Source organism: Sparus aurata, chromosome 17 (genome assembly GCF_900880675.1).
Source record: "Sparus aurata chromosome 17, fSpaAur1.1, whole genome shotgun sequence".
NCBI lineage: Eukaryota > Metazoa > Chordata > Actinopteri > Spariformes > Sparidae > Sparus > Sparus aurata.
The window spans coordinates 4,529,109-4,541,578 of record NC_044203.1 but is presented as its reverse complement, the minus strand read 5'-3'; the positions used below and the strand labels follow the sequence as shown (position 1 = coordinate 4,541,578).

At 40.8% G+C, this 12,470-nt stretch overlaps 1 protein-coding gene across 3 annotated transcripts in view; it reads left to right on the top strand.

Annotated features, from left to right (window-relative positions):
* Window positions 1-11,758, top strand: part of cnot10 (CCR4-NOT transcription complex, subunit 10) — a 32,144-nt gene extending 20,386 nt beyond the window's left edge. For 2 of the 3 annotated variants that reach the window (XM_030394082.1, XM_030394081.1), the window contains 6 exons: window positions 1,366-1,479; window positions 1,599-1,729; window positions 1,811-1,843; window positions 1,921-2,048; window positions 10,751-10,826; window positions 11,381-11,688. In XM_030394082.1, the coding sequence (XP_030249942.1) occupies window positions 1,366-1,479; window positions 1,599-1,729; window positions 1,811-1,843; window positions 1,921-2,048; window positions 10,751-10,826; window positions 11,381-11,541 (643 nt within the window). In that variant the 3' untranslated portion in view covers window positions 11,542-11,688. Of the gene's footprint in view, window positions 1-1,365; window positions 1,480-1,598; window positions 1,730-1,810; window positions 1,844-1,920; window positions 2,049-10,750; window positions 10,827-11,380 lie in introns of all 3 variants that reach the window. The other variant, XM_030394080.1, reaches the window with a different exon arrangement.
* Window positions 11,759-12,470: the final 712 nt, after the last annotated feature.

Sequence of the window (12,470 nt, the reverse complement as noted above, 5' to 3'; positions counted from 1 at the left end):
GTGTGACTGTGGACCCATTTTAAACAAGTCGCGGGCCGTGATAATAACATTTGTCGGCTTTGTCGAGTGCATTAAGTGCGGCACTTGTTGCATTATTCATTAAGATTTCTGTAGTTCAAACAACTCGCAATTGTAGTCGAGAACGTCAGTTATAACAGCCCACGTATCAAACAGTTGTCGTTTTAAATCAGTCTCGGGCTCATAATTACATTCAGTGTGTCGGGCTGGGCTCGGACACAACGTGCACGGGCTCGGGTCGGGCTTGATTCTAAGCTCTACTCGGGTCCAGCCGCGACTTTACTGAGGTTCACCCAGTGTGAGCAGCAGGAGGACGGTTAGCTCACCTCCTAGAACATGGCACTGAATCGCTGGAAACTGATTTAGGGACTGTCATCAAATTACTTGTATAAATAAATAATAATAATTAATAATACAAAATAATTGCAGTTCTTTCAATATCTTCCATGTTATGGGGCACAGTGACTCCAGCAGCAGATTGTATTAGTAAACTGGACGAATGAGACACAGCTATGTTTATTGTACTTTAGTGCTTCCTCGATTTTATATGAATATTAATATGCAGAAATCTTGATTTTTTTTTTCTCAATAGCTTACATGTCATGTGACCCACTGACTTCTGAAACAGATTCTGTGTCTATCAAAAATATATAATGATAAAGACAATAATGGTAAAAAAAAAAGTTCTCTAATGCTCAAGAGGTTAACATATTATCAAGCAGCAATGTCAACTTCTCTACTATTTTGTCTCATGTCTTAGATTCTGATTCTGAAGTCCTCAAAATGTTTATTTATTTACATCCAACCTCTTCCACCACCTGCAGTACAAGCACGTGATTCAATTCGAAGAAATAAAAAAAGGGAGAAGCGAGAAGCTTAGAATTTGTTTATAAGGGACTGTATATTTTATACTTTTAAACTTGTTCAGTTGTTGTCATTTCAAGTAATCTGTGCTTTTCAGCTGTTCAATCGTGTGCTTATCCGTTGTTCTTAACTACTAAATAAATAATATAAATCTTAACTACAATGTAGTTTTACAGTCCTTTTTAAAGTGGCATTTCTGTAAATACACAGGATTTTTTTTCCTTTTATTTAGGTGTGGGGGGGGGGTTACTTATCGTTCATTTATCGTTATAGAGGTGAGTTGCTCAATATATCGTGATATTGATTTGAGGTCATATCGCCCAGCCCTAGTAGAGGCTCTGAGCATTTCTGAGCAGCCATTTCTGAATGAATTTAGGAACGCACTATATTTAAAGCTAAACCCTATGCATCGTGTAACAGCAGTAACGCAGACTGCTACGGCAAGCCAACTGTTCAGTCTAATGTCAACTGTCTGATGTCTAGATGCTCCATCCTGGCCTGTAGTGCCTATGTGGCATTAGCTCTGGGAGACAACCTGATGGCTCTAAACCATGCTGAGAAACTACTCCATCAAACTAAGGTGTCTGGGTCCCTCAAGTAAGTGCTGAGTTTGTTTTTCAAACTGCTGTTGGTTCTGTCCAGAATCCAAAGAGCTGAGTGCACTGATCCTTCTCTACCTGTCTGCTTTATCCTTCTCCTCCTTGCTTTGTTTTTAGGTTCCTGGGTCACCTGTACGCTGCTGAAGCCCTCATCTCATTGGACAGAATCTCTGACGCTATTGCTCACCTCAACCCAGAGAATGTCAGTGATGTTTCAATGGGAGTGCTGACCAGCGAGCAAGATCAAGGTCTGTGAGTTGAACGCATCACTCTACAAAACGAGGGATTTCATCTTGTGTGCTAAATGCTTGATTTGTTTTCCTCAACAGGGTCTGAGAAAGGAGATGAGCCTGTCGAGTCTCGTAAGTCTACCTCCTTCAAACATTAAAGTCTGATTTTTACTTCCAAAATCTCACTGTGTGTGTCTGTGTGTGTGTAGCAGGGAAGCAGACTCCTATGTGTTACCCCAGTAGTGTAACATCAGCTCGGGCCATGATGCTGTTCAACCTGGGGAGCGCCTACTGCTTGAGGAGCGAGTATGAGAAGGCCCGCAAGTGCCTGCATCAGGTAACCATGACATAAGCTCCATGACCACAGCAGGTCCTGAACGTGTCACACTGAACACTGATATTATTAGCATGTACGTATGGGTTTATTAAACACGGGTAAACCCGCTAAAAACAGGCAATTGACTCCTTTCACACTGGCAGCCAATAAGTTTGCCTTCGTTTGTTTGCCTGTGCGTGTCACTTTAATTATTTAATTATATATATATATATATATATATATATATATATATATATATATATATATATATATATATATATATATATATATATATATATATATATATATATATATATATATATATATATAAGGAAGGGAGGGAGGGAGGGAGGAAGAAGGCTAGCGAGGAGCCTGAGATAAACATGCGGGGATGAGTTATCAGCAAACGGGCACGCCACGAGAGAGTGTCCCGCAGAATGATCAGGACGATGGAGAAACAAATGTCCGCCACCGTGAGTGACAGCTTCTCGGTGAATTCTCTGGCATCCTTCTGCAAGTGAAGTTGTTGCGGCGGAGGAAACGATTATCCAACCAGCACTCGCTGCAAACTCCTTATCTCTGCTGTCACTCACGGTGGCGTGCATTTGTTTCTCCGTCGCCCTGATCATTTTGCGGGACACTCTCTCATGGCGTGCCCGTTTGCTGATAACTAATTCCCGCATGTTTATCTCAGGCTCCTCGCTAGCCTTCTTCCTGCCTCCAGCAGGCAGCCTGGTCCTGTTGCTGTCCCCCTCGGACAGACGCTGAAGCTCCGTTTTATTTTTTCGCCAATCTCTCACTCTCTTGGGGTCGAGAAACATCTAGCGGCTGCTTCTCCCGAGTTTTCCTCTGCATGGCGATCATCAGTGTGATGACTGACAGAAAGCAAGCACGATACGTGAAAAAGGCGAAGAAAAAAATTGTGCAGTGTCAGTGGTCACGTCTTCTTCCTTGATGTTTTAAAAAAAAAAAAAAATAGACTCGGCATTAATTTGGAACTTGCGGTTATTTACCAAAATATACACCTTCACCCGGCGTTTAAATGGGACCACATGATGTGTTTTATAATGTGTTTATGTGTTTACAGCTGCTAATGTATGTAACGCTGTTACTGTGATGACACATGACAGTTAAATATTGAATATGTCGATTATAACCACATCCAGACATGTAACTTTGATTTTTGATAATCTAAGTACTAATTATAGCAATCATGACAAAAAATTAACAAAGACTGCAGATCACGATAAGAAGCTGCAACTGGCAGTGAGCTGCTTTCTTTTCTTTTAGCAGTGAAGTGATGTACTCCATGACAGAACATTATAAAATATGATAATGTATAAAATAACATTTAATGGTAAAAAAAAGTACAGTTGCAGTAGACTTCTATTATAAATATGCAGCATATATATAGTTTATTATTATTATTATTATTATTATTACCATTTTTATTACGACTACTATTTTTCTGCATATTCTTGACTTTGAATGGGAGCTGCTGTAAAGCATTTCTGTTTCTGATTCATGTATATTATGCAGTCAGTTGTCCAAATTTAAAGTTAAATTAAATGAACCAAGACAGATGTCACATTTATATGTCAGGGTGTTTGGTTACATACCAGCCCCCCCCGCTACGGGTCCGTATAATTTCCTGCTTTTTTATCTTTGTCCAATCACATCCCTGAACAAAGCACATGGAGATCAAGGACAATGGAACCCTGTATAATGGACCATCAGAAATAGTGACTGTTTTAATAGCCATTTTGTTAATGCTGTGAGACTGTACATAGTCCCAAAAGTGGTCCACTATACTCATCACCAATTGATATTACACCGCCAGTCTTCACTCTGACATAGATTTCTGAATCCAAAGTTAAGTCCATAATTACTTGTATAAATAATTCCAAATCAAAAGACATATTTGGACTGGATTCTATGTTTTTACAGAAACATGCTGCCTCTTTCACAGGGCCAGTTACTAAAATCATTAACATGTCCTTTAAGGAGGATGTGAGGATTTTACCATGTCTAAGATCTCTGAAAAATGCGTGGCTGAGCAATTGACTGAGCATCTTAACAGTAGTCCTTTTACACTACACCCCATGCAATTTGGCTTTAGAGCCAGTCACTCCACTGAGACAGCAAATAGCTTTTTTGTGGAAAACATCAAATCAAAGATGGATAAAGGAGGCGTAGTTGGAGCAATTTTCTTGGATCTTAAAAAAGCTTCCGACACTGTCAATCATCAAATACTCATTCACAAAATGTCTTATTTTAATTTCTCAACCAGTGTAATTGACTGGATGAGATCATATATGCAGTGTGTTTAGGTTAGTGGTAAAACATCACTACCCCTGAGGAACAAACTGGGTGTACCCCAGGGATCTGTCCTGGGCCCTATTCTTTTCAGCCTTTATATAAATGACCTGTCATCAGTCTGCACTGGATGTGAGGTTCAGATGTATGCTGATGATACAGTAATTTATGTCCATGCACAAACCAAAGCCCAAGCTGCTGCCAAACTCAGTGATGCAATGGTACATGTACATAAATGGCTTGCTTACTCACAGTTGTATCTCAATGTAAAGAAGACAGTCTGTATGTTTAGCAGGACTAACATACCTCACCTCATGTACCTCACTGTGAACCCAAGGTCTATGTGTCTGGGGAGGTCATTCAAACAGTTACACATTTTAAATATTTAGGTATTATCCTTGACTCTACTCTATCCTTCAAAAACCAAGTGAGGAAGGTAATGCAAATAACCAAATACAATTTAGCCAACTTTAGATATATAAGGAACTGCTTTACAACACCTGTAGCAAAGCTCTACATGAATGCTATGATCATTCCACTGTGGCTAATGCTCCGTGCTCGGTGCCCGGTACTACTACCACACTCCATACGCATATAGAGACCGGAGCTCGGGAGCTCCGGGACAGAACCAGATACACAGAGACTTGGGCACATCAGGAGAGAGCTTGAAGAAAAGTCCGCGAGGTAGTTGGACTCTGTGTTGCCCAGAGATGGCCGGCACACGGATCCTACAACGGTATTGAGGCTGGACCGTCCAGCCCCGCCTTCCCGCAGGCTGCTGCCATTACCTTCTCAAATAATATGCAAACCACGCTCTACTTGCCCCTCCCCTCAGGCCCCTCCCTCTCGATGCCAAAACAGTGACAGAAAGTTGAAACTGAAAATCAGTGACACTGAAAAAAAACTGACATTGTAAAAAAAATCTGTCACTGAAAAAAAAGTGACATGAAGAAGAAATCTGAAGATTGTCATTGAAAAATACAAAAAAATCCCAATAAAATAAAATAAGATTTTCAGATGTGAATTATTTTAATTAGTTTCTTTTTTCAGTGCCAATACTTGTTTCAATGCCAATACAACTGTTTTCAATACAAATGTTTCAATGACAATGTTAACTTTTTCAGTACTGGTTTTGTTTTCAATGCCAATTTTTTTTTTGGATGCCAAATTTTAAAGTCACTGTTCTGGCTCCATAATTCCCCACTTAACATATTGTATGACGAGCTGGACTCAGGTGAATAGCACAACATTAAGGCCTATCTTATCACTTCACAAACAAGCCTTAAAGTTAAAGCTTAAAGTTTGGGACAGAAAACCCAAGCTTTACCACCACTGTACGTTCTGGACAAATATAACTTGCTCAGCTGGGAAAATATTTTAAAGTACACTGACGCATGCCTAATTTTGAGATTATCAATGGCAAGGCTCCCCCACCACTCTGCACTTTTATACAGCAGAAACAATGCAACAACAAAAGCACAAGGTCTGCCTTAAGAGGGGACTGTGTAGTCCCTCTTAGGTACAGCTCCTTTGGTCAATTATATTTCTCCGTAAGAGCATCTAAATTATGGAACCAATTGCCAGTGGAGATTAGAAATTGCACCTCCCACCACAGGGTTTCCTGCAGGAAAAAACTTTGGCCAGGGGGGGAGGTGAGTGGGGGGGTTCGACCCGAGAACGGTTGCCGAGAACCAAAGGATTAATTAATTAATTAATTAATTAAAATGTAAATTTTATTTATTTATTTACTTATATGTATTTATATTTATTCATGTATTTATTTATGTATTAAAATGAGACATGAACTACAAATTTATGTTTAGACAGTAAAAATGTATTGGCTCCAGTGTTTCCCACAGGATTTTGTGAGACTGTGGTGGGTGGATGTCGTACTCTCTAAGGGGGTCCGGGGGCATGCTCCCCCGGAAGATTTCTTTTAACATTTTAAAGTTAAATGCATCAATCTGGTGTACTTTGAAAGCAAAATTAAGAGGCTAGATCTATGAAGAACTGTGTGCTTGTGTACACAATTTAATCACAAACACATTGGTTGTATAGATACGAATGGTGAAAACACAAAATCAACTAGAGCATACATCTGAGCCATCAAAGAAATAAAGCAAAAGTGGTTACCTGTGTTGAATTAGTTTATTTTTTAGTTAATTTTTTAATAAATAACTAAACTGTAAGCTAAATTATGATAAAAAATGAAATGGATTCGGAGGGTACATCATCAATTCATCATTAGTTGCAGCCTTGAGGCTTTCCATATGGCAGGCAAAAACATTTTGGGCTATTTTGCTTCCATAACATGTCTTCTTTCAGACTAGTGGAAAGAAAACATCCAAAATACACATTTATACAACTCTCCCTACATTCCACTCATGCCAACGATACACAGACAGCGAATTTTTTTACTTTCACTTTCGCATATTGACATTTTGCCGGCTGTAGGACAGAGTCCTGTACGGGTCTTATTTTGCAAACCCGCACCAGGCTGTATCCGCCATACTTAACGCCGCATCTGACCCGTTTTCCGACAGTATCACACATTACATTACGCACCCGAGCCTACCCGCTACAAATTGATACCGACGCGCACCCAAAGCAAAATTGGACTGATGCAATTTTCAAAAATTAAAGTAAGTAATGAAAGTGTGTATGAGTGTGCGCGCGCCACGTACGGGGGGGGGGGGTGCAGAGCCGACTGACCGGGAGTGAGAGATGCTTTGCTGAAGCTGCAGCGCGAAACACAAGTTACAGGTGTTTTTCGGCTCACTCTCAGACTGTGGCGGGACAAATTAGACCATGGCTGCCCGCCACAGTCTAAGTAATTAATGGAAAACACTTAATGCACGTCGGACCTGCATTTTCAAAGTCTTTACTCGCCAGAATGGTAGTTTTTCAGATGATGAAAATCTTTTGCTGAGGTTCTCATCTTGCAGCGGATGGAATACTCTCGTCTGAACTGGTAGCGCGCGCGTGTGTGTGTGTGTGTGTGAGAGAGAGGGAGAAAGAGAGAGATATGGCGCAGAATGCGCTGCAGGAAGACAGCGCAGCACTAAATAATCAACATGAATTCATTATAACACAAATCTATCTATGTGTGCTGGTAGATTAGTTCTCAAGCGCTGCCGTGTCGCTTGCATGTATTGCATCAATTTTTAATTTTTTTTTGCCCGACATTCTAGCCCGGGCGCTACAGATTTCAGGCCGGGCGGGGCGCCTGGCCAAATAAGGTCTGCAGGAAACCCTGCACCATGCATTCACTCACCGTCTTAAAGACTGGCTTTTAAGCAATCAAAAATGTGAACATCTTTGCTAGTATTTAATCTGAATGCATGTTTGTTGCTATGTATTATTGTAGCTGTCCTGTAACCCATGGTGGTTTGTATGAATGGATGTATGGTTATCTCTCTATAAAAGCAAGGAATCTCTCTCTGTCTGTCTGTGTTTGCCTCAAATATCTCTGCGGATCAGGATCAGACTGACCTGAGACTTTCAACGTGGCTGCTGCGTGGTTCAGTGGTGTGCAACGTCGCATTTGTTTGGAGTGCAATGATACCGTTAAATTATTTCATAAATGCTTTACAAATTCCGCGAGCATTGTCCACCGGAGCCACCACAGTCACGTGTGCACCAGAGCCAATCACTGCACACTGTAGCCACGTGCACACCAGAGCCAATCACTGCAGAGCTCTAGTCCACTACATACCTTAAGAAACAGGCGGATTTATACCTGCAGCAGCGCGAGCTAGACCAGGATTTTGCCGGCGGTTCGGTCCCATTCTGTTCTTTGCATCTAAACTGACTGTTGTGGATTAATGAGACTAAACGAGTCCGGACCGAGTCTGTTCGGGTCTGAGGAGATCTGGAGACGCGCAGACAACAAAGTGGAATCGGAGTCTGTGGATGTTCGTGTGTAGCTAGCCGCTAGCCCACCCACACGGCCCACCTCCCGAGTCGACGGACCAGCACGTCCAAAACCGGACTTGGGGTAAATAATGTCTGCCATGCTTTTTCGCAAACATTGCCGTCACGTTTGCTTTGTGTCTGGTGCAGGAAGAAACGGTAAAAACGGGCTTTTGTCACAAAAGTGTCCAAGCAGCAAGTTTGATTGTTGAGGAACAGGAAGTTGTGGGAGGGACAGAGGCGGATGAATGACAGACAACGACTGTCGGTGTAGAGACAGCGATAGAGACAGTGATATTGAGAGTTGAGAGATGTGTGACATTTAGCGTGTTTGGAGTGTATAGTTAGTGTGTTATGTAGTGTTTGATGTAGTGTGTTTAGTGTGTAGTGGAGCCGGTTTTTTGTTTAATGAGTCAAAACAATGAGGAGACTGCTGAATGTGGAGCAGGCATTGCAGCTCTTCATTCAGCTGGAAGGAGCTCAGGCAGACCTGAGCATTGCCTGCATTTAAATGTAAATACTAACATATAACTTTGTACATTTTTAAAACGTATGCACATATTTAGCAAACACCAATTTATATTTGCATTATAAGTAATAAAAAATGGTTTGTTAAACATATTTGTGGTTTTCACAGTAAAAAAAGTCTTAACTTTTTGTATTTTTTTGTGATTTTAGGTCCATTGTGTTAATACAGTATTTCAAAATTAAAAAATAACTGTACAGTCACACATGTGAGGTTGTGCTGAAAATAATGACACCAAGTAAATAGTTTTTAAGGTGAAATATAATGGCAAAATCAAAAATAGTCAAAAACGGCCAATTATACCATGGAATATCGGATTTCACAACAAACCTAAATATTCCTGACGTCCCACATTCAAACACAGCCTCATTTGGTCATCCATGAAAAAGCTACTTAACCTCCCACTTTTCTACAGGAATGCATATTTCCCACGGGCACTGCACTAGTATGTTTTAATGGAGCCAGTCTTTTGGCATCATGTTATAATGTTATCATCTGTTGCTGTGTGTACTCTTTTATATGTCTTTTTTTTAGCCACCCTGCGCCTACATTAACATCTTGCCAAAGGACTTCAGTTGAAAATTAGCCTGCTGGCTAACACTGGCACATTTACAGAAATGTCGATTAACGTGCACTGTCCTTTTTAAATAAATAAAATAAATGAAAAATTAAATGAAAATGAGACAGGCGAGATGAAGAACACAACATCTTTTACAGATCAACAACCTCACTAACCAATAAAATCTTTCCAAGTAGTGTAAAGATCTAAAACCCTTCAAATCTTTGATAGGGAAGGCCCAGCCACAACCTTAGAGGACACAAACGAGATGAGCACAGTGCTGGTCTTGCAGCAGGATTTAATAAGTCACAGGGCAGTAAGGGAAGAGCACGGAGCAGTTCCCCATGGATCTTTTCCATTCATGTGCTGACTTTGCTTGACTTGGTTTGACACGGTTCATCAGCCCAGCGCAGCAGGGATTTGCTTCTCTGTGATTTTAGCTGCACGTGTTTTTCCATCTCACAATTAGTTTTCTTGTTGAAGTTGAACACAACACAGTAATGACCTATTCCCATCAGTAAGAAACAGTGTAGTGCTCATTGAAAATGCACTGCCGACAGACTCATCTGGGTCGCCTTTTCATATCAGTCATGTTTAATGTTTACAATTTACGAGCCAGACCTCAACAACCAATGAGAGAGGCATCCAAGAGCAGCTGATGGTGCTGCCAAGCAACACTAAACTTTCTGGCCCTGAGGCTAATGTTAGCTATAATATTACTACTGACAGAACCATCAAATCTTGCCTGCAGTTCTATCTGAAGAATAAACAACCTGTTTGGACAGACTCATTTAACACTCTGCTTTTTTTGTTTTGTTTACTAAAGCATGTTAGCAGCACAATAACCTCCATTAGTCAAGATTTGTCCAGATGAAGACTTAATTTTGGACAGACACTGGCCTGTGGACCCCACAACTGCTTGGCCAACTGTTTGCCTGGCTTGTCATTAAATCAAATTTCTTTTGTCTCAGCTCAAGTATTTGTTCATTGACCCGCTCACTCAAGATGGTGTTGTGTTCCTCCTACAGCTTCATAATTTAGTTTAGATCTTTAATGGACAGAAGACCTGTGCTTAAAAAAACTGAAAACTCTATCTGTATGTTGTTTTATGTCTTTCCTTCTTCTTGGAATTTTCTCAAGTGATGATTTAACCTCCTCAGGCTACCATGATTGATGATGACTTTTCAGACCCTGCGATTTGGTCAAAACTGAACCAAAGTGGTCTTTGTAGTTGTCTCTACAAGATATTGAAGCGTCTGATGTATGCACCATGTTGAATTCAAATCCATGAAAAACAAAGTTTCACATAAGTGTGAATGTTCCACAGAACAATCTCTCCTATCCAAATCATTTTACAGCGCAGTAATAATTTATAATTCACCCAGTTGTGATTTGTGTTGTCTTCATCAGGCTGCATCTATGGTCAACACCAAGGAGATTCCACCGGAGGCCATCCTGCTGGGAGTCTACTTAGAGCTACAGAACGGTCAGATCTTCAGCAGACACTCACTGACATACTCTACCTAGCCACTTTGAACCAATTAGAAGTTGTTAAGCATCTTTTCTTGTCAGTTTCCCTCATTGTGTGGGTCAAAAAAATTTTTAAAACCTGTATAGACACAATAACCATCAGACCAGCAGTTTTTATGCTTTTTGATACACAACTTAAAATGTTTCAACAGAAACGAAGTAACAGAAAGTTACCCACTGTGGGGCTCGGTTGAAACCCTAATTGTGTTAATTTGATACAGATTTTTCCTTCGGACAAATTTCTTGATGAGGCATTTGTGTGAAGTCGAAACTGAGAAGTTTGGCTTGTTAGGCTAACCAGATCATATCTGGCAAAGTGAAATATAATTTGGATCAGTACAGAGGCATCACAGTGACGCTGGTATCATGCTTCAAAGTGCTCAGGGTTATTGGCTTTCTGAATACTACATCATGTTCATCTGGTCTGAACGACGTGGTTTAATCTGATGTATGCTCTGTCTGTGAGCCAGTCCAGAGATAATGGTGTTGATGTGTGTTGTGTGTCTTCAGGAAACACTCAGCTGGCCTTGCAGATCATCAAACGGAACCAGCTGCTGCCCTCTGCAGTCCAGAGGGTTTCCCCAGACTCCCGCAAGAAATCCATCCAGCCCTTCCAGTCTGTCCAACCCATCCAGCTGCCTTCATCTTTTACACAAGTTCAACGCAAATGAACCTCCACAGCCACATGTGGACCCCCCCCCCCCCCCACTCACAGCACACAGTCCTGAGGAGCCTTGATATTTATAAAGCTGCTTCCCCTCAGCGTCAGGAGCCATATGAAATGCAGGCATGACTGCTGACTGATGAGTAACTTTTTATTTCCATTTGACTGAGGAATCTGTGTGTGTTGTCTCAACAATGAAAATAAATTTTATTTACTGTATGACACCTTTGTCTCTTTAATACCCACACTATCATTTTGTCAAGGCACTCGGGACATTTGGCAATAATCAACAGAAAAAAACTAATGTTGTGAATGGACTTGAACTTTCCTTCATATAGATCAAGTCGACTGACAACTCAAAGCACCTACTACATTTCAGCCATTTTCACCTCAGTTGGGTGCTTCTGAAGATATAACAATAATAATAATTAAAAAAAATTAAGATTTGAGAAAAAAAAATGCTAACTATGCGAAGGTTTGCCTTACATTCATTCTTCAAACTCACTGCTTCACATAAAAGACTGATGCTGGAACAAAATATATGCAACAGGACGGTATGATTGTCATTAGAGGTGGGGAAAAAATCGATATTGCAATATATTGTTGTGCTCTCTGTCGCAATAAATAATCGATACACTGACGGCAAATATCGATATTTTATTACAACACACATTATGGATTTACCCCGTTGTCACCGTCAGTACTTAATCTCTCCTGTCCTGTTTGTGGGGGCGCTAATCCCATAAATGAGAGTAAAGTGGGCGTAAGCAGCGGCTGGTGAAGAAGACGAGTTAACAACAGAAGAAGAACAGATGCAAGAATGGCGGAAAATACGAATAATGAAAAACAAATCAAAGACCCACCCGCAAGTTTCCACTCTACAGTGTGGACCCACTTCGGCTTTTACGAGACAGATGACGGGAGAACACTGGTGCG